This window comes from Octopus bimaculoides, chromosome 10, assembly GCF_046866305.1.
Source record: "Octopus bimaculoides isolate indiv1 chromosome 10, ASM4686630v1, whole genome shotgun sequence".
Lineage (NCBI taxonomy): Eukaryota > Metazoa > Mollusca > Cephalopoda > Octopoda > Octopodidae > Octopus > Octopus bimaculoides.
In genome coordinates, this window is record NC_142937.1 from 31631850 (window position 1) to 31655442 (window position 23593).

Genomic DNA, 23593 nt, shown 5'->3' on the forward strand with positions numbered 1-23593 from the left:
GTCGACACATGGTACACCCAGATCATCTGTACCAAATGACCTCCACACGGCTAACTTTGTGTTCGTTCGACGTGACACGCAAAAAAAAAACCCTCCAGTCACCCTACGATGGTCCACCCTATGATGGTCCTTTGATAAATGTATTCTCATCTCCACTAGTTTGTTTGAGTATAGCTTAACAAAGCTATACCAGTATAGAAGACAGACGTTAAATGATGGTGGTGATATTTTCTTTATGTAAAAACATCTTACATAAGCTTTTTATTCAGAATTGGTCACAGCTTTTACTCAGAGAAAGATTCTACTTTAATCTTGAAATCTAACAAAACACTACACCAATAAATATATAATGTCTCTGACAAACTTCTATAGCATTAAGTTACATTTTGCTCCTGCCACACATTTTGCAACTATGTTAAGTGGGTTATCTTTTCCATTGCATGTGTTTTACAGCTAAATGTATGAAGCTATCTTTACAACTTTACATATATCAGCTATTATTCAACTAGGCAGTGACAGTGTAGTTGAAAGATGGCCATATTCACTTTCTGTCAACATAACACAGTACTAGTGCTGGAACATAAATCGATTTTGGCTAGTTGACTACAGCTCTAATCATCCATACCATTCAATCTAACTTGAAAAAAAAATATCGATGATAAATGTAGGAATATTTTTTTTAGTATTTAATGTTAAGTTTGAAAATATTCTACATCAGTTTTGAGTGGGGTGAGAGGGGTTAAATAATTAACTGCTAGACATTATAATATTTATTCATGCCTTGCTACAGTATGAGTTCAAATCTCAGCTACATCGATGTTTTTCTGGAATCTTTCTAAGATTGATGAAATATGATTGACAATATTTTACTTTATTTTAAAGTGGTGAGGTGGCAGGATCATTAGCACACCAGATAAAATGCTTGGTAGCATTTTGTCCGTTTTTATGTTCTGAGTTCTCATTCTGCTGAGGTCAACTTTGCCTTCATCCTTTCAGAATCAATAAAACAAGTATAAATTGAGCACTGGGGTCAATGTAATTGACTTACACCCTCCCCTGAACTTTCTAGCCTTGCATCAAAATTTGAAACCAATATTTTACATTATTTTTCTGTTTTTTTTCGAAGCTTCTCTTCATCAACTAAATGTTCGTACCATTCAAGCTGTCCAGTACGCAATTCTTTCTGGGGAGAACCAAACATCTCTGAATGCAATGATACTGACTGGATTACTCGAAAGCTGAGGGACATAGAACAATATGATATTGAAAAGCGTGAGTAAGCAAGCAATTGTGCTTCTAACATTCTTAAAGTAGTAGTAGTGGTTCAGCAGTGGCTGTAGGCATAGTATAGTATTAGAAGCAGTATCAACCCCAATTAATCAGACCTGTCATACTAAGTTCCACCTGTATACATCTATTGCTATGCCAATGGCTATCTGACTGCTAGACATGAAAAAGTAACAGAAGAATCTATAGAACTGCATATGACTTTCATAGATGTTACCTTAGGACCATTCTAGTATTTTCTTAGTGTGACTACATAACAAGCAAAAATTCATGGAAAGGAATTGTCTGAGTAATGAACAGGATGCTATATCACCATCAGACAGCAGATGTTCGTCCATGTGCTTCGCATGTCCATGAAAGTTTTAGTGGCAACCAGAGAAAGACTTTTATATATATATGAAGTAGAGAAATTTGAAAAGACAACACGAAACCGGATTTCTCAAAATACAATGTTTATATACCAAAAAGATTTTATAACATTTTTCTAACATTTTTCTAATATTTTTCTGACATAATTTAAATATATACTTTAACCATGTAACACAAGCCTTCTGTAGTTTTTTCACTCTTATTATCTTTTATACATCCAACCACGTGCTTTCACATACCAACTTTCTCACCTATATATATATATATATATATATATATATATATATATATATATATATATATATATATATATATATATTTGAAGAGATTTGTAAAAGTACCACACGAGTAAGTAGATATTGAAGATGAATAAAAATGAAAATGCTACTTTTTTAAAACATTTTTTGGGTGTTTTAACTGATTTACATGTTTCGTTTTTTTTTTAAAAAACCTTATCAAAAATGAATATAAAATATGTGAGAAGAGAAAAGGGCTATTAATAAAATAAAATTGAAATTAAAATTAAGAATGACATTCATAGTTTACTGTTATTTCTTGCATGCGCATGTGGTCCTTTCCTTGAGTTCTGAAAACATGGTAATTCCAACTTGTTGTCTTAGTATATTTGTGATTTCAGTTAATATTTAATCTCAAACTGACTGTATATTATCTTGAATTTCATGTTAAAATTTCATTCCAGAAAATATCGAGGATTTATCCAAACAACTTTTGAATATTACTCAAAAGTCACTGTATTTCAAAGTAAAAGACATTAACTTGGCTGCAAGCATTTATGAGAATATAGCATCACAGGTATCGAATGTATCTACCAATACAACAACAAACTATATACTTCCTAGTATCAGCAATATGATAGACACACCAGAGAAGATTTTGGTTGAGGCAGAACAATCTAACGGAAATGTTAAAAGGTAAAAATTAAATCATATTTCCTGTAACTCTGTAAAGTTATCTTACTTATAATAAACATACAGTTTTTAATATTTGATACATATTTAAATGGCAGTATATTATTTTCACACTGAAAAAATCCTATTAAAACATCACCATTTAATTTTTCTATTTTTTTACAGATCACTTTTTTATTTTGTATTATTGCTGTCTGCATTCAGTTTTAAATTATACAAATATATTTTACATCAACAGTATTTTAACTGAGAGATGATTGATCCCACTTCACACTATAGTCTTTCTTTCCACCATCATCATTATCATCATCATCATCATTTGTTGTAATACCAATCTTTCCAATTAATAATGAAATAGATTTTACAGATGAATCAATGATATATGAGATTTTTCATTATGAATGCAACTGAATGTGCAGAACTGTATTTAATCACTCTACCTTAAATGTTTATGGTTGTATTGAGTATGTGTTGGTTTAAAACTATTTTCCTTTACTGAAGACCTACTGACTTGTAAGTACACAAACTTGGGAAGTATGTCAAATGTGACCTTAAAGAAATACATGGAGAAACTTAATCAAGAAGTAGATAAGAAAATATATGATGAACTTCCAAGTAACTTTTCGTTGGTAATCGATGGTTGGACTAAGGTTTTGACACATTTCTTGCATCTTATTTGTGCAGTTATCATAAGGACTATTACACTGTTTTGCTGGCATTTTCACCAATGTTAAGTGAAACATCATTCACTGCTTCTGCTTATGTCGAATTTATAGAGAATGTGTTAAGTGCCTATAACAAAAAATTTAGATAATACTGAAGTGAATAAATCTATAGCAAATTTGTGTAGAATAACATTGATTGGCTGTGCCTCTCATAAATTCAATATAGCTGTTTCTGCTTATCTTGACAAGCAGGAAATTCAGCTTCATGAAATATGTTGATGGACAAGCTAAAATCATTAAAAGCTGTGGGTAAACTTCAGGAAAAAACGTCTTTGCAACCTCTACAAACAAAACCCAATGGTTCAGCACTTATGACATGATTGAGAGGGACATAAAACTCAAGCCGTTTTTAGACTCTTTGCAAGATAATCCATTTCTACTCTAGGCTCAAGGACCGAAATTTTGTGGAGAGTGAGGTCAGTCGATTAGATCAACCCCAGTATGCAAGTGATACTTAATTTATCGACCCCGAAAGGATGAAAGGCAAAGTTGACTGTGGTGGAATTTGAACTCAGAGTGTAAAGACAGACAAAAGCATTTCACCTGGCATGCTAACGTTTCTGCCAGCTCGCCACCTTAAAGGTTATCCAAAGCTGATTGATTATTTGTTGACTCCATGTGATCATAATGATCTGCAGACTCTAAAAGACAATTTAGTAAAGTTACACCCAGTAGCAGTCACCTTGCAAAGAACAGAAATAGATTTGGGAGGTGCTCGAATTCTTTTTGACGAAATTCTTGCATTGTATCCATATGATGAGTTTAAAAATATTTGTTTCCATCGGCAGCCATTGTGCACAGCCCAAATTTTGAAAGTGGAGTTGTGAAAATTTTACATGCAGAAACAGCTAACTGCAGAGGAAGTGGCTGCTCTACATCAGCTGAGAGTGGTGACAAACATGTCACAACAGTCTGATTTCCCTCTAGAAGACGATGGTTTTGCCTCAATTTTTTTGAAAAAGCACAAAATAGATAAAATTTCACTTCAGCAATATTTGAACCATAGATTTTTGTTACCAACGTCCAACATCTTGGAACGTTTCTTCAGCTCAGCAGGTTACGCTTTCAATGGGTTTTGGCAATACTTAACACCATTGAATTTAGAAATGCAATTATTTCTAAAAGTCAATCGCTCTTTCTGCGATGAAGAATTAGTCTCAGAAATCTGCAATCGTTCATGGTCTTTTGCTATATTAGAACATTTTAATTGTGCTACTTATTTGAGAAACTCTTTCAATTAAAGACCTTCAATTCATTTATTTTTCAACTACAGTACAATGTAGAGTATGCATGTTGTTTGTTCCCTATTCTAAATCAATAAAATTGAACTTTGAATGTTTTCTGATAGTAAAATTTTTTGAAACTATAAGACGTGCCTTTTATTTTCCTATGATTTTGGCTCTTAACTAAAGCGAAGCTAACACTCCAAAATATATGGTGTTTTTACGTTCGGCAAAATAATTGACAATTAATTGCAATAATTGATTGACTTGTATCCTAATTAAGCTTAATTCATTGCTTGGAAAATAATTGATTGGAAAGGTTCCAATTAATTATTTACAACCCCTGCTCACAGGTTTAAGTATGTAGTGAAAAAAAAAATGGTCAAAATCGAATCGAACTAGGGTGGCAGGAGTGAAAAAAATTTTCAAAATCTTTTTCTTTTTTGTTTTCCTTGAAAAGATGCCTCCCATACACACACACACACACACATACATGAAGACTTTGGTGAAAAACACTGGAAAAAATCCCCGTCAAAATGGAAAAATTCAAACTTATGTGGGCCGTCTGATCTGAAACTCCATTTCCCAGAAACTCCTCTCCCCAACCCCTACACTAATGAGTCTTAGGTATCTTCTTGATGTACTCCCACAAGAGAAACATATTCAGTTAACATTGACTATGTTTATAGTAGTAGCAGTAGCACAGCAGCAGCAGCAAGAGGTGAAAATAAATAACAGCTGAAATAATACAGTAGTGTCCTGACTTGTGCAGAGCCCTAAGCAACTTGGTGGCAAACTTCTACTGGAGAACAACTTCTAGTATCCTCAATAGATAAAATGAAATATGAAGTGACTGATATTAGTTAACAAATAACTAGCTGCAAATAATTACGGCTGATACAAACACCATGTTTGTGATTTAAATATCTCCATCTTTGACTTAAGGTATTGTTAGAGGTAGTATACTATTGTTTGATCGTTTAGTACAGTCCTGTGTATTGACATGCCCATATGCATATCTCGGTGATAAATTAAGAATTTAAACATGTCAGCCACTTTCCTTCCTAAGTGCATCATTTTTCTGTTGAGCTTTGTTAATCATAAATCCTTTTATTCCAATAACTTCTTTTCTTAAACTACTATTGTCTGGAGCTCAGTGCCATAATCTTGTTTTCTTCTGGTCTTTAATATTCAGTCCTTTAAGATCTCTTTTGATCAACATCTTTTGAATACATTGGTCACTTTTTTTCCTTCTTTGTAGTCCCTTACACTACAGTAGCCTCAAGCCTTGTTTGGGACAAAATCTTTAAAGAAAACTTTTAAAGTAATTTGAATGAAGGAATTCATTGTCACTGATTGAATATATTTTTCTTGATTTTCTCATAGAATACTGGATATTGTAGAAACAATCTCAGAAAACATTCAACTGAAAGAAGAGCAACTCAGTGTTTCATATCCAAACTTTGGCATTGGTGTTACCGAAATGGAAAATACTAATTTCAATGGTAGTTTCTATGGTATTTTACCAGATGCTAATGGGAAAGAGGCAAGGAATATGGTAAATACTTTCTCATGATTACTCTGCTTTTAACCATAGTTTCTAAACTGTAACTGATACAAAACAGTAAAAATGAAGTATTATTTCCATATAAAGCTGTACACTGCTTGATACAGTGTACAATATAAAAAGATGTGAAATATAATATGCATACAACACATAAAGTAGATTAGCAATAGAGGTACCTGTGTGTGTGTGTGTGTGTGTATGTCTAAGATTATCATAAATATACATATATGCATGTGTATGTGTGTCTATGTGTACATATATTGATATATATATATACATATATCAAAATATACATATATGTGTGTGTATGTGTGTATATACCTAGATAGATAAGCAGGCATCTCCACAATAGCATGATAGTGCAAGTATTTATACAAGGTGGGATCAAAAGGTTCCCAGACTAGTTCTGTAGTATGCCAAAAGATGGCAGCACATGATTGCGTGTGCAGTGAGAGCTAGCAGTGACTTTCATGAGGCAGTGTACCAAGTGTCATCACAGGAAATGAAATCCAAGAAATCAAAATTTCTCAATGAAGTTGGAAATATAAGGAATAAGTCAAATCATAGTGAGAGAAATAATGTTACCAATATGGTATATCTGATATTGTTTTTAACTGATATAGCAAGCAAGATGTTTGAGTCTATGTGTAACAATGTTCATGTGTATCTGGCTGCATAGATATGTGCTACAAGATATGGAAATTTAGCAAGTGATTTAACTGATTTAAAAGATTGAGATAAACCCAGTTTTGTTAAAAATGAAGCTTCATTTCTGTCACAGTCAAACTGAGAGGGAAAAAGAGATCAAGACAGAAACCAAAAACTAATTTAACAGGTAGAGACTGGAGACCCAAACGATTACTAAACAGTATAAGAACTGGTACAGTTAATTAGCATGGATAGTAGTACTGGAATGATAGTAGGCATTATGTTTTTAGTAATGTTTAAGTAGTAGCTGTATGTGCAACAACAATAGCAGCAGCTGTAGTAGTAGTAGTAGTAGTAGTAGTAGTAGTAGTAGTAGTAGTAGTAGTAGTAGTAGTAGTAGTAGTAGTATATATTATAATTTCAATTTTCCATTCTTTTCTTTGCCAGGTATACAACTCTTCATATCCAGATTCCCAAAAAGAAAATATAACCATGATGGACTTTATTTCATTACCAAAGAGTTTGTTCAAACATGTGAGAATGGAAAACCTGTCAAACATTTCAAAGGTTCTCTTTTACTCCATGCACAATGACAAGCTATTTAGGGTATGTAACTATAAGAGTAATTTTCTTGTATCCAACTATCTGACTAAAGCCTTCATGGTCTCATTGCTTGTTTTCTTACAACTGAAGAAATAATACTAACTAATCAGCATCTATTGTGTATATGTATCATGTATTCTTTTGCTCATCTTCACTCTTACTAAGTACATAGGTGCATGTATACATGCATATATATATATCTGTACGTATGTATGTATATACATATATATATATATATATATATATATATATATATATATATATATATATATATATATATATATATATATATATATATATATAGAGAGAGAGAGAGTCTGACAAGCTGTCCACAAGGCTTTGGCTTTGTGGGTGCAAAACCTTGGGTAACTCTATAGAGAATTTTGTTGTAATAATTACTGCACTATTTTTTAGATTGTGCTTCTTTCTGATATATGTTTTTTTATTAACTGACTATATATATATATAATTATTTGGACCTTGGATATATAGTTAGTAGTATGACAATTAAAGCACTTTCACTGTTTAGGCCACCTGATGTCATCCATAGTTTTGATATAAGTGTTACTAGATGTATGTATGTGTATGTATTTATATATGCACATACATAAATATACATACATACATATATCATACATACATACATACTACATACATACATACATACGTACATACATATATATATATATATATATATATATATATATATATATATATATATATATATATATATATATATATATATACATTTACATATACATGCATATATGTATTATCATCATCATCATCATTTAACATCTGTTGTCCATGCTGGCATGGGTTGGATGGTTTGACTGGGGCTGGTAAGCTGCACCAGACTCCAGTGTGATTTGGCATGGTTTTCTATGGCTGGATGCCCTTCCTAATGCCAACCACTCCAAGAGTGTAATGGGTGCTTTTACATACCACATTGCCTCTGTGAGGCTCAAATTTCGAAGATCATGCTTCACCACTTCATCCCATGTCTTCCTGGGTCTACCTCTACCACAGGTTCCCTCCACAGTTAGAGATCATCACTTCTTTACACAGTTGTTCTCGTCCATACACATCAAGTGACCATACCAGTGCAGTCGTCTCTCTTGCACACCACATCTGATACCTCTTATGCCTAACTTTTCTCTCAAGATGCTTACACTCTGCCGAACATGCACACTGATATTGCACATCCAGCAAAGCATCCTGGCTTCATTTCTTTCAAGTCTACGTTGTCACAGCCCATGTTTCACTGCCATGTAGCATAACTGTTCACACACAGGCATTATACAATCTACCTTTCACTCTGGGAGAGAGATCCTTTGTTGCCAGCAGAGGTAGGAGCTCTCTGAACTTTGCTCACAGCTACACTCTAGGAGCATCCACCTCCACTACTAACTTGCACACTTAGATAACAAAAGCTATCTACTACCTCCAACTTGCCCTCCTAACAGTTGATGGAGTCTATTTTCTGCACATTTTCAGTATATATGATACCTGTGCATCTCTTACATACAAAAGCTAGTTTCCCTGTTAACCTTCCTCTGATATTGCTGCATCTTTTATATGTCCAAATCTTACATCAGGTGCTTCTTATTGAGTTTCTACCTATGCCTTTTCTATATATATGTGTGTATATCACTGAAAAGCTCTGAAACGGTGCATCCTCAAGAAGAGTGGATTTGATTTTCAAAATCAGCATCCCATGGAGAAGGTTCTCGGAAAATAGTAACCAAAAAATATAATAACTCAACTTTCAGATTGCCAAATCTACCTCTCTCTCTCTCTCTCTCTCTCTCTCTCTCTCTCTCTCTTTCTTTTACATGTAGGACCACCTTTTAACCACTTTTTTTCCCAGCTCTACTCTGACCTGGAGTACCAACACCTGTCAGGGTCCAAGCATTGAGTTAATTAGCATATTAGTGTTTGCCTACCTATGCATATGAAAACTGGATCTGACAGGCTCTGTGAAAGAGACCTCTATGGCTCAGTGAAGGGGAAGGCAACTGCAATAACCTACTATGGAGTGCAGAGGGTAAGATGAAACAAGTAAGATATGTTGGTCATCTACTGCATCTGTTTCCATTTTCAATCATTTTTACCTGGTCTTGCTCCTGAACTGAAGATGGTCATGGACAAGGGAGTGAGGCTGATGGTACAATTCTTCTTTACTTCAAACCAAATCACCACACGAGTCATCAATTATCCCTAAGGAAGACTAGATTGTCCTTGTCTCTTTGACTGATGAACATGTGTGATGTCTTCCATTTTATTGGTTCCCAGACTGATAAATATTAGCTCCACTCCAAACCATTTACCAAAATTTTTTATCCTGCCCTCCATTTTATTAATGAGAAGACAGAATAGAGTGTGTTCATATAATCCTTCTCTGTTCCCCATGGTGTTAAATAAATTTAAAAAGTTTAAAACCATCCAACATTAAACATTTCAATTTGTCCATTCCAAAGGTCTGTGAGGATTGAAAATAGGGGAACAAATTACTACTATGAGAAAAACTGTTCCTTTGGTTAAGTTATTAATTTTTTTTTTATCATTTTACCAAATTAATTTTTCTTTGCAGGTAATAGAAAAATTTGACAGCAAAACAAATAGTAAAATTAACAGTTATATTATTGCTGCAAATATTCCTAATATTCAAATGACCAACCTTGTTGACCCAGTTACCATATCCTTCAGTTTATTAGACAAGGTAATATCTTTTCATTCATTTATTTATTTAAAATTGTTTCCTTCTGAAAGGAACCCAGACCACGGTAGTAGTAGTAGTAGTAGTAGTAGTAGTAGTAGTAGTAGTAGTAGTAGTAGTAGTAGTAGTAGTAGTAGTAGTGACAGCAGCAGCAAGAGCAGCAGTGGTGGTGGTGACAGCAGTGTGGTACTGCTGTTTTTTTCTGTTGTTATTGTTGCTGCTGTTGTTTTGTTGTGAAGATCAGCTTTGATCAAACAGTCCATGGTACATAGGCAGAATGTCAATCAGCAAGGTACTATCTAAAACTTTACTTTTTCCAGAAACACTTACTATTACCTATTAGGTAGGTGTACACTGTGTACTCCCATATGAAATCAGGTACCTTGCAGCAGTTTGGTTACATAGAATTTTCTCCACTGCCCAGTCTCTCTCTCAAATGTTTGTAAGTCTTGTAAGGAGACCCCACAACAGATACAGGCCTTGTAAATTCAGTTAAAGTGCAACAAAGCCGTTTCTCTACACTTCTAATGCAACCCAACACAGTGACTGGTGTTGATGATATTGTAAGGACGACCGTGCGACTCATAAAAGGAGAAATGGTGACGAATGGAAAAACAGAGGACTCAGGAGAAATGGTGACGAATGGAAAAAACAGAGGACTCCTTTTATTTAAACGTGTCACACGGTCGAACACAAAAATATTATATATCAAAGATGATATACATGATATGTTATACTACGATAACATAGATGACCATTATGAAAGACCACAACCGTATAAGATGAACAACAGAGATATTTATTATGGCGTTAAAGATGTATGTCTGTGTGAGAGTGTGAATGCGACATATAAGAACATAATCAAAGACAGGCCGTCGTACAAAGAAAAGTATGTATGTGAAGTGATACATGTATGTGTATGTGAGTTATTACAGCAGATGGAAAGAGAGTCAATATCACGTGAGCAATTATACCAGTTCTTTAGTACACAATAGTATGAGTCTGTATGTGAAAGAAGTGAGTTGAGGCTGTGTGTGGCAGAGCTGATCACTAGTTGTGATGTCGTGGCATCCATGCCTGGCCGTGATTCTTGTTATACAGATGTTCGTCGTTTGGCAGAGCTTATCACTAGTTGTGTTTTGGCTTCGATGCCAGGGCCTTGAGGACAGACGTTTATCGCAGGCTGAAATCTCTTGTCTGTTTATTATCGTGGTGAAGCTAAGTCACCTAACAGAATCGAAGAGAGAGATGTGCCGTGGTGGTTTAGTTTGGTGTACATAGAAAGTCATGTAGACGCTGGTGGAGATTGATGCTGGTTAGTAGTCGTAGACTCATGTTGCTGATGTGGCGACGGCGGTGGTCATCGTTGGCTGGACGAAACTGTTGAAGTGGTTGCTGGCTGATTGTTGCTGCTGCTGTCGTGTGGTACACGGAACAGATCTCAAAGAGAAACTGAACCGAGACAAATTTGCTGGGTATGAGTTGATCTATTTAAGGCGTTAAGGGGGCTCCCAGACAGGAGTAGAAAAACACTATCACGTGACCTTATTAAGAGCCGTGATTGGTCAGTTTGCGTTCTGGCGGGAACGGTTCGAAGAAGTTGCCGATTCGAATAATGATCAGTCACGTGATGACAAGGTTGATGTTCTCCGCTACGCTCGCGTTTATTTATATTTAAATGAGAAGAATGGCGATAGCAGTTTTGTATCTAATGGCGATCAAGGTGTTAGTTTCACTACAATATTAATGCTGTCATTTTATGTGTATGTATTTTTGTTTTAAGTGAATGGGAAGAAGTGGGCTTCTAGGATAGGATTTCAGCAGTGTTCTCATGTAAACGAGTGTATACTAATGTTGTTATTTATTGGTGTTCACTAAATGTCAACCTGTACATGCTTTTAGTTTTCCTTATGAATTGTGAATATTATAATTTTGATTTAAAAAAAAATATATAATTGGATTTGATTGATGACAATATTTGATGTTTTTTGTCATTTCTAAGTTAGGTATTGAAATAGATAAATACTGCACTTAGTTTATTTGATAGGAGTTAGATTTGTAGGGGTATGAGAAGATTGTTTGGATTTAGTCTGAACAGACTGGGTGAAAGAATGGACTCTTTCAATACTTTTTTCATTAAGTTATTGGACACTGTGCAAATTAAGTGACCAGAGTGTATATTGTGATTTTTTTTCCAAATCCATATTTCAAATTAGCATTTTGTTTCTATGTGCATCAGCTGGAATGGTTTCAAGAAATTTCCTTTTCCTATTCATGGTGGTTATTGATGGTAGTTAGAATGATGTATTTATATATTTTTTTGATTTTGTTTAACCTGCCACGTTTCCTTCAAGTGAGTTTTCTGAATTGTGTGGAAGTCATGTTTGTTGATCTGAATCTGTTGTTATTTAAATGAGGAGAATGTACAAGTTTGTGATATCTCGGATGTTTAAATCTCGTGATTTTATAGGTGTATTTATGAGGATGGTATATCTATATGATACAGCTACAATCGTTTTTTTGTTAGGTTTTGGAGTAGTTACAATTGAGTCATTGTAGTGGCATTAGTGAATTGAGTGGTTGTGCCTAATGTGGTTATAGAAGCAGTTTAGTTATGATAGCTATGTTTCTCTTCTTGTGTAATTTATATTAGCTGTATACCAGGAATTTGTGGTGCACTAGCAAGTGTTGTAATCATCAAAAGATTTCTTACTCCAACTATTTCAGAGTGTGTTAAGATATAGTTGTGGTGTGTAGCCAACTGGGACAATTAGTGAAGTAGGTACAATTATGTACACCTTTTGTTTAATTCTCCATTTATTATCTTCAGTACCTGCATTACTCATCATGGCTTTCCCTGTTCTGTGTTGAAATTTAATTCTAATTATATTATGTGGTGATGGAAATTTTACTTTTTAATTCCAATAAGATAAATGCTTGGTTGTTCATTTTAGTATTTCCAGTTTGTAGTTTACATATGCAGTATATTGCCTATACAGGTGCATACCAGGAATCTGGTACACCAAAATATGCTGGTGGCAGCATGTTTTGAGTGTGAATTACTTCGGAGTTTAGTATGGCGATTGTTGTGCTAGTTGCTGTTCTTATCTCTGGGATATCCCTGATCAAGTTGACATATGAAGACACAGCCTCCAGTTGTGGACATCAGCATAATTTTATTTTCATTTACTGTCTCTAAAACTACATGATCTAATGTCTTTGTAACAAGTATATGTTACTGATAGTTGTAAAGGATGCAGTGATAATTAGTTTTGATATCAGACTAGTTAAAACTTCATGAGACAGTGTGAAATGCATCAAATTAGTTTACAGAAGGAACAAAGTTATTTCTTACAAATTTTATTTCTCTGTCACAATTCATCATTAGAAACAGTACACAGAGGCTGTAGCAGTCAGCGTTTTACAGTAGTAAGAGGATGTTAGTAATGGCATACTTTTGGTAACGTTTGTCTCAGATGTAAGTGTTAGAAAGAGACAGACAAAATAGAGAGGCGTTTTCTTCTGGCAAGGTGCAAGGTGAGAGAGAGATATAGACATGTTAACTTTGTCAGTCATGTGAAAGAGAGAGAGAGAGAGAGAGAGAGAGAGAGAGAGAGAGAGAGAGAGAGAGAGAGAGAGAGAGAGAGAGAGTCCTTTAGCAAAGGTATCGAATGATAAAGAGAGAAAGAACTCCATTTGGATTCTGTTCTTATACATGTTTGAAAGCTGGAAGCAGGTCAGGAGAACAAAAGAAGATGAATGCATTTATCTTTATTGAACTGAATCTAACCTAAGATGTTCTGTTAAAGAGTAGGGCTTGTCTAAGTTGAACAAAGTATGATAGCTAACTATCATCAATTTCCAAGTACAAGTGCCAAGAACAATGGAAAAACTTTACAGAAAAAATCTAGGCTAAAGTTTTGATTCCTGGTTAAGAGTCCAGGAAATAAACCATTTCATCTTCGTTCATTTTTAAGGCTATATGGAATAAATAAAAAGGATATTCAAAGATTTATAAACTAGAAGGAATAATCAGTTTAGCTGTGTCTGATGTCTGTTCTGATATTCTGTGGTCTTTTTAGCAAAACACATAGTTACTTATAATGTAATTATAAAGTAATTTGATTAAATAGTGCACATTTATTATGTTTTTCAGAATGCCACCAACTTACAGTGTGCTTTCTGGGATGAGACACCTGGACAGACTCCTCATTGGTCAACAAAAGGCTGTGATACTTCTGGCTATATACCAGGAGAGAAAGTACTTTGCTCTTGTAACCATCTTACAAGTTTCGCACTACTAATGGTTGGTAACAATATGACAAATTGTAAATTACTTGTAATTTTGCAGCTATGCCTATCACCACACCTACACAATTCTATATTGGTATCTTAATAAATATATTGGGTTCATGTATTCTAAAGAATCACTGTTGCCCTTGTTGCAATTAGTCATTTATCAGCATAAGTGATGAGTGATACTCATTAGATATGTCATGTTACTATCCTCAATGCAATGCATGAGAACTTCTCCAACATTAAAACCAGAGAGAGATCTACAAAGTCATCTCTCCAGGTTTCAAAATCTTCTATTGTGTTGAGAGCATGTGAATAGAAGTCAACCTGGTCAAGACATATTTAAGATATAATAAATCTCTACTGCACACCAAGGATAGTTACTGCTCAGATGTTAAACATCTGGTCTCTTTGTATTTTAACATCTCTCAAGCATGGGATTTCTCCATTCAAAACTTTCATGTCAGTAATGCGCATGAACTAAATATTTGTCCATTACACAACATTCCTGTTATCTACAATAATAAAATGTACCTCTAAGCACCAAGGTCTGATGGTGCAAGGAATACCATCAGTGTCCTGGTGTCAAGTGAATAAAAAATAACTACTTTTTCTAGATAAGAAATACTTTCAGTTAATTTGAACTCAACACCTATAGACTAGTGGTATAATTCTGCATCTACAACACATATACTCCAGTAATAGGAAGACTGTTGAATTTTATATAAGAATTTATTAATACTTAGCATAATGTAAGCAAATATAATGTTTGCAATGCAAGATGCAATAGTCTACACCTTCTGTGCCAATATTATAACATTCGTAATTTACTAATATATAAGAAAAGAAAAGAGCCATATTGTTTGTTTATGTTGCAGGATGTTTACCAGAATGAAGAAACTGTAAAAAGTGTTAAACATTTATCTGTTATATCAAACATTGGCTGTGGAATTTCATTTGTTTTCCTCGTCCTAACAGTTATAGTCCATGTTTGTTTCAAGTAAGTTCTTCAGTTACTATTTTCTTTCATAAATTATTCAAGTAATGAGAAGCATTGTCCATGATTTCTCAGGCCCCTCTCAGATTGGTAAGATGTGGTTGATGAAGGTTAATGTATACAAGAAAAACATGGGGGAAGGAGAGAATTCATGAGTGTTGCCCCTCTGCTGAGAAATGACTGGGCTGCTTGTGTGTGTGTGTGTGTGTGTGTGTGTGAGAGAGAGAGAGAGAGAGAGAGAGAGAGAGAGAGAGAGAGAGAGAGTGAGAGAGAGAGAGAGAGAGAGAGAGAGAGAGAGAGAGAGAGAGAGAGAGAGAGAGAGAGAGAGAGAGAGAGAGAGAGAGAGAGAGAGAGAGAGAGAGTTGTAACAGCACCTACTGTGGATCTGACTTGAAATAGTTAGCAATTGCTTAATGCTGGCTATTATTTCCTGAAGGGGAATCTAAGTCTTTCTGATGCAAAATTGGGAATTAAATATTCTAGCAATATTCTGTGGAAGGTTCATGATCCATTTTTATGTTAATGTCAGTCATAAACATCTCACTTGTCGGGAATAAAATCCTATTATTTCCTTCATAATGCTTTGATGAATTTCTTGCTGCTTATTCAAAAGTACATGATGCTTGATTTTGAAATTCCTATCTCACAAATTGCTTGCTCCACAGATTTTATTGAATTCTGGCAATATATTTCTAGTACTCCTTCTTGCTTTGTAGGGCTCATTGATGTCCAGAGTTTTCCAGAATGTGGATACTCTGAAGAATTCCATCTACTTCATGCTTATCTCTAATTCAAATGATGTTAAGTCACATAGGTGGATCTGTTTGAAACTCCATCCTAAAGAGTCATTGTTATTTGTCTGCATTTTCAAACTTCCAAAGCACTTTAGCACAAATTTTCTTTCTTCAATGCAAAGCATGGCTTCCTTTATTATTTTTAGTAAGTTTAAGGTAGAAATCCTAGTGGAACAGTTAGCACACCTTACAAAATGCTTGGTGGCATTTCCTCTGTCTTTATGTCCTGAGGTCAAATTCTGCTGAGGTTGACTATGCCTTTCTTCTTTTGGGAGGCAATAAAATAGGTATCAGTCAAGTGCTGGGACTGAAGTAATTAATTTCCATTACCTTAAAAAAAAAACTGTGAACTCAGTGCCAACATTTGAAATCACTATTTCTAATGGCTTCAATCTAAACAGAAATAAAAGTGGGGTTATCAGCTGTTAAAGTATGTATGTTATTTTAGGATAATCCTCTCTCTCTCTCTCTCTCCCTCTCCCTCTATACACACACATATCTATATCTGTGTGCATGTGTATCATATATGTATATGTATACAAGTGTATACACACGCATGCACATATATATATGTCAGCATCACCATTTAACATCTTTTGTCCATGCTGGCATGGGCTGGAAAGTTTGACTGGACCAGACTCCAATCTGATTTGGCATGGTTTTCTATGGCTGGATGCCCTTCCTAACACCAACCACTCTGAGAGTGTAATGGGTGCTTTTACATGCCACCGGCATGGGTGCCAATTTCTGTCACACTGGTAACTGCCACGACTGCAATTTTGCTCAGCTTGATAAGGCTTCCTCTCAAGCACAACATAATGCCAAATGTCTTGGTTGTTGCCTCTGTGAGGCTTAACACTGGAAAGGAACTCGGCCACCTTGTCTCCATGTATACATGTGTATGTATACATATACATATATGTATGCCTATATGTGTGTGTGTGTGTATGTGTTTGTGTGTGTATGTGTTTGTGTGTGTATGTGTGTGTATAAATGAATATTAGCATATTTATTCTTAATACACGTAGGAAGGTTCAGATGCAAAATATGCCAGTCCCTGTAAAGTATGACAAAGGAGAGAAACTTTTCTCTTTTGTAAAATCAATATCAATTCCAGTTATAAACCAATCAGTAAACATTTTGTTTGCTGAAAGTATTGGGTCAATAATGCAGTTTTTTATGGACATGAAACCAAAGGTAATCCCATAAACTGGCCTTTTTTTTATTTTTCAAAATTAAGATAAAAAAAGTTATTGAACTCAGAACGTAAACGATTATAGTTATTATTGAAGGTCAGCAAGCTGGCAGAATCAGTAGCATGCTGGATAAAGTGCTTAGTGGTATTTTGCTTGTTGCTATGTCCTGAGTTCAAATTCTGCCGAGGTTGACTTTGCCTTTCATCCTTTTGGGGGTCAATAAATTAAGTACCAGTGAGGCACTGGGGTTGAGTAATTGACTAGTCTCCTCCCACAAATTTTAGGCCTTGTGTCTTTAGGAGAAAGATTATTACTGCATTGACTAAAGTTGTGACCTGGCAAAATCATTACTGCTCCAGGCAACATGGCCTTCCTTCCATTCTTTCAGAGGCAATAAAATAAATGCCAGTCAAGTACTGAGGTTAATGTAATCCACTAACTCCTTCTCCTCAATTTTCTGGTCTTGTGCTGAAATTTGAAACCATTATTAATGCATTGACTGATTAGTTTTTCTTTTTAGAGATTCATGCTTCACTAAAGGAAATACTTTTATTTGTATTTTTGTTATTTCAGAAATCTCTGGAAATTAATTGCTTCAAAGATTCTAGTAAATTTATGCAGCAGTTTAGCTGTGACTAATCTCATCTTTCTCGTTGGGATGCAGTCTTATGCTTCCAAAGTAATAGCTGTTTGTAAGGTGAGTGAAAAAACATTAAAACCTATGCATATTTTTGTTTATATTGAACATTATGTATAACAGTATAACAGGTAGTTTTTGCCTCATAACAGCCTAGGTTGCAATGCTTCCTAAATTTTTCTACAATCAATAAGTATTACATACTTTCTCCATGTATTCTCTTATTTGCCAATTGCTGTTATCAGATAATAACTTTTTTCATGATCAAAAATAGCCAGTAATTGGCAAACAATTTTTAAAAATTTGTCCAATTATATTTTATGTAATGCCTTTCATACTACCTCCAGTCTTTGCACAACACTTTTGTCTCAGCCCATTCAGTTTTGTAAACCTCCTATCCAACATTCTTTTAATTTTATTGTGCCTATTTGATAAAATAAAGTAATATTCAGATACTGGGAGTCAATTTAATCAACTCTATTGTCTAAATTTCAGGCCGTTTACTTGCATTAGAAGCAATTAATATTATTAAAAGGCAGTGAGTTGGGAGAACCATTAGTGCATTGGGAAAATGCCTTGTGGTATTTCTTCCAGCTCTTTACATTGATTCAGATCCACTCCTCAAAATTGCTAGCCTTATATCTAGATCAGAAACTAAAGTTGGCAGAATTGTTAGTGTCAAAGAAACACTTTGTAGTATTTCTTCCAACTCAGTGCACTCTGAGTTCAAATTCCACCAAGGTCATTTTGGCCTTTCAACCTTTTAGGGTAAGTATAATAAATACAACTCAAGTACTGCAGTTGATATAATTGACTAAATTAGAATAAATTACTAAAAGGTGGAAAGCCAGCAAAATTGTTACCAGATCTGACAAAATGCTTAGCAGCATTTCTTCCAGGTCTTTATATTCTGAGTTTAAATTCCGTTGAAGTTATCTTTGCCTTTCATCCTTTCGAGTGCAATGAAATAGGCACCAGCTGAACACTGTAAGTCAATGTAATCAACTTTCCCTTCTGCCTGAAATTACTGATCTTGGTACCAAAGTTTAAAACCAATATAACTGATTATAACTCTCCCCATGTATGTATGTGTGTGTGCATGTGTGTATGTGTGTGTGCGTGTGTGTGTGTGTGTGTGTGTGTGAGGCAATGTGTCTATGTCATCAATCATTATTGTTACTATTGTTGCATTTGTTATTGTTTTAGACAATAGCTGCTTTGTTACACTACTTCCTTATGGCGACTATGATGTGGATGACTGTAGAAGCAATTCATATTTGCCTATCTGTGATTGTTCTGTCCACAAATTATCAGAAATCTTTTATGATGAGGAGTTCTATTTTGGCTTGGGGTATGTATGATGATTTTCTAGCTTTCTATTTCTATCATTTTCTCTCTTACATCTCTCTCTATCTATTTATCAATCACACGCACACAAACCCATTCTCTGTAATAAATTTAAGAGATTATTTAGAAGTTAGTTGATGGAGGAAGGTTCAGTCAAGTGACCCAAACCCAGCATTTGATTTCTCTCCAATTTCATTGGATCAAAAGTATTGAAAGAAAAAGTTGAGTTCAATGGCATTTGAAGTCTGAGATGTTTGCTAAATACTGATATACTGTAAATCAGGTCATTTTGGCAATAGTTAAGTGGGTGTTATGAATAAAGTCTTACTCTATAGATGTTCAGTTTATTTTCCCCTTTGTAATTTTTGCCTAAATTTTTCTTTTCTCAGGTTAGGAAAAGTATTGGGAATCACTGCTGTAAAGCATTTAAGAAAGTACACTACGTCCTGAATCTTGTATCATTATTAATCTTTGAATATTCAAAGACACTTTTGAAGACAGAAATTAAAATTCTGCCACTTATAACAACCACAACATAGACTACTGTCTTGCCTCACACTAAAATCTAGGTTTGCAAACCCAGAATTGTTCCACAATATTAAACCTTCACTGTAAACAAAACTCTTCCTGCTATCATTGTTTAGCCCCAGCTCAGCACTGATAAAGCAAACCTATAATTGAAGACATTCAATAAAAGGCTTTTCTGACTATATCAAGCACTACATTTTATAACTTGTTCACCTTTTTCAAAGCAGTACAATGGGATTTAAAGGAATTTGGCTGCTATTTCTAGCAGATCAATCATTTGCGTATACAATTTATGTGAAAAGGGAGTAATTGTGTATGGTTTAGATATGGTAGCATTACTATGTGACAAGCATAGATGTCCGCATGAGATAGATAACATATAAGGAGTTGAGGTGTGAAATGAGATATTACCTGAAAAGAAACCATGCAGTTATTAATAAAAAGAGCTGAAATTAGTGCATTCAAGATTTCACAGCTCCAGCATCACTCCTTCATAGTCAGCCGGTGAAATTTTCAACCCAACCTCATATAGAGATCGGTGCAAGTAAATTTTTATTGTCATTTGTGTAATTTAGTCTTCATGCTCTTGTTCAGAATTTCCAGGTGTTTTTTTTGTTTTTTTTTTCCCCACTTTTCTCCAATTAAATCATGAAGTTGGAAGAAAACAGAGTATATTTTCTGGACTCCAGAAGTGTGACAAGCAGAAAGTGACTTCTCTCTCTCTCTCTCTCTCTCTCTCTCTCTCTCTCTCTCTCTCTCCCTCTCTCCCTCTCTCTCTCTCTCTCTCTCTCTCTGTATGTGTATATGTGCATGCATGCATGATATGAAATAATACGACATTGGATTATTTTGGAGATAAATGCATAGTCAATTGAATCAGTTGAAATTTGATGACTTTATGAGTTTTAATATTGATTGATATCTACTTATTATATTCCTTCATCTAAATATCATTGCCAGGTCTTCCAGCAATCATTGTCATAATTACTCTTGCAGTCAATTATACTAACAACTACATTAGAATTGGAGAAATGTAAGTATTTCTGTCTTTTATTCACCTCATTTTCTCCGTTCTTTAAAACTGATGTTGCGCTACATTTATTTATATTTTGAGTATTGTAGAATAGTAGATAATCTATGAACAAGCTCAAACTATGATTTAGTTTTGATACCTGGTTGAAGGGATTCACTTCCTTAATCCTTTAACATTCAGATTATTGTCAAATGTAACATTTATTCACATTCTTTTGGATTCATCATGCCTTATCTTGTAGCTTTGAGATTATGATGATCTGATTGTTTATTTTGAGAATAGCATTGTCAAGTAGGTGTGAAAGGCAGGATCTAACCAATTCAAACATAAACATATAGAATATTTGGGCCAGATATGGCTGGTTTAAATACTAAAGGGTCAACATTGTTTAAATTTTTCTGAAAATAATTGACATCAATAATTTCATTAGCCCATCCATGAGATAAGTTCATCAACAAGAGATTAGTTTGTGCATTGATGCCCAAAAGCACAAGGTCAAACTGCTAATGAAGGTCATTATTGTTAATCAAGTTCCCCAAAGGCACAATATGGATCCCAAGCACATCCATTCAAAAGAATTTAGTGGTGAAGAGGCATACAAGCACCTTCGATCCCAGTCCTAATAACTGAACCAGAGTATGTTTACTTGTAATATTATCATAGTACTGCTAGGAATACTTTCATCAGAATGGGAAATATACAGATGGGTGATAATATGTGGGTAAAGAAGTGCCAGATTATCCATGTGGAAAGAAGAAATGTAAAAAGTAAACCAAAGAAAATTCACATTGCAGATTAATTAAATAAATAATTTGACTAATCAGTAACATGAAACTCAGAATAAGGATTCAAGATTCTATGGCATCAACACACACACACACACACACACACACACACACACACTTACATACATGTGCATGTGTGTGTGTGTGTGTGTGTGTGTGTGTGTGTAAAACTGGCCTCAGAAACCTGAGCATGACAGATGGATGAGAATGGACTGGAATCTCTGGCAGTATGAAGTTCTTAAAAAGACTCACCCACCCCAGCAAAACAGAGTTCTAGAAGTGCTATATTTTGGGGTTCTCCACACATTACAGTGTGTCCCCTCACACATCATCGCTTGCTTTATACTTGCCTCTTCCACCTCCCACTGGCTCCACAGACTACTCAACCATATATCTCTCTCTTGCCCTTTCACCCTGAGTAGTTTATAAATTGAAGGTGTCTTGAATTTATAAACTACTTGGTAAAAAAGAATGCTAATTATACAAAAGAATATAAAGAGAGGAAATCAAATGCAACCCAGCAGTGCATTAAAAGCTACCTACCTGATGCAGTGTCAGCAACAGTTGTCACTGCATCATATTCATTCATGTAATTATTTATAAAATAATTTTATGTAATGGTATGAGAAGGAAAACGTGGCAATTTGGAGCTGTTGCCTCTGCATAGAAACAAATGTAATTTATAATTAAAGCATATTTATTCCATCTTCTTCTTGTATATACTTTTATATGTGCATGTGTGTGTGTATGTGTGTGTGTATATATGTATATATATATATATATATACACACACACACACAGCATAGTATATCTTTCCAAATTAAAGTTAGGGTTTATAGCACATATGTTCTGTCATTGTTGCTCTATAGAAGTGAGACATGGGTTGTTTATTGTAGGCTTTTAAGGCAAATGGAATGATGTCTTCAGTATTGTATGAAGAAAATTCTTGGAGTAAATTGGAAAATGGTGATCAGTGATGTGGTGGTATTTGAGAGAAGTAGTAACAGGAGTGTAGAATCGATGATTCTGCAAAATTGTTTGCGGTGGGATGGAGATCTAGTGAGAGTGGTGAGAATGAATGATGAAAGACTTCCTCAGAAACTTTTGTATGGTGAGCTGGAAGATGGTAGGAAGCCAATACATAAACCCAAAATGAGGTTCAAGGACTGCCTCAGAATTGCTCTGACACAGATAGGAGTTTTTGTCATTGATTAGGGGAGAGACACAAGACCAAAATAGATGGAGGAAAAGAGTACACAGTGGTTGTTCGAAATTTCAAAGAGAGAGAATGAAGCATGAGAAGACTGAGAGAAGGCTAAGGCAAAAATGAACTTGTGGAAAATGAGGGATTGTTGCTTTTTATGTGTGTGTGATTTGTTGGAGGAAATGCTTGAGTCATGCTGGTCTGGTCAGCCATCGCAGAACTCACAGTAATCAACTGTGAGTTGATTACTTTGTAAATTGTGATACGGCTATTGTCCACAACAGAACATGTGTTACCTGTGGAAAAGTGTGCCTTTCAGTTGGAGGATTGACAAGGCATGTCAAAAGAGTTCATACTGTGGCACCTGTTCCATCTGCCAGTCAGCACACCTGTGCATTTTGCAATTGAATGTGAAAATCTTTGGCCACGCTCAAGAGTCATACAAAGGCTTCAGACTGCATCGATGACTTGACTTATTTCAATGATTCTTTCTAGCAATGGGTTTGCTCTTACATGAGAAAACAGCTACTATATATATATATATATCATCATCATCATCATCATCGTTTAACGTCCGCTTTCCATGCTAGCATGGGTTGGACGATTTGACTGAGGACTGGTGAAACCGGATGGCAACACCAGGCTCCAGTCCGATTTGGCAGAGTTTCTACAGCTGGATGCCCTTCCTAACGCCAACCACTCAGAG

At 34.9% G+C, this 23593-nt stretch overlaps 1 protein-coding gene across 8 annotated transcripts in view; it reads left to right on the top strand.

Moving 5' to 3' along the window:
• LOC106873961 (adhesion G protein-coupled receptor G4) overlaps positions 1-23593 on the top strand; it is a 110759-nt gene that overhangs the window by 81682 nt on the left and 5484 nt on the right. For all 8 annotated transcript variants that reach the window (XM_089358506.1, XM_089358509.1, XM_089358507.1 and 5 more), the window contains 10 exons: positions 1127-1272; positions 2357-2588; positions 5920-6091; positions 7196-7354; positions 9945-10073; positions 14227-14376; positions 15245-15366; positions 17927-18050; positions 19197-19341; positions 20826-20898. In XM_089358506.1, coding sequence (XP_089214632.1) covers positions 1127-1272; positions 2357-2588; positions 5920-6091; positions 7196-7354; positions 9945-10073; positions 14227-14376; positions 15245-15366; positions 17927-18050; positions 19197-19341; positions 20826-20898 — 1452 coding nt within the window. The remainder of the gene's footprint in view (positions 1-1126; positions 1273-2356; positions 2589-5919; positions 6092-7195; positions 7355-9944; positions 10074-14226; positions 14377-15244; positions 15367-17926; positions 18051-19196; positions 19342-20825; positions 20899-23593) is intronic.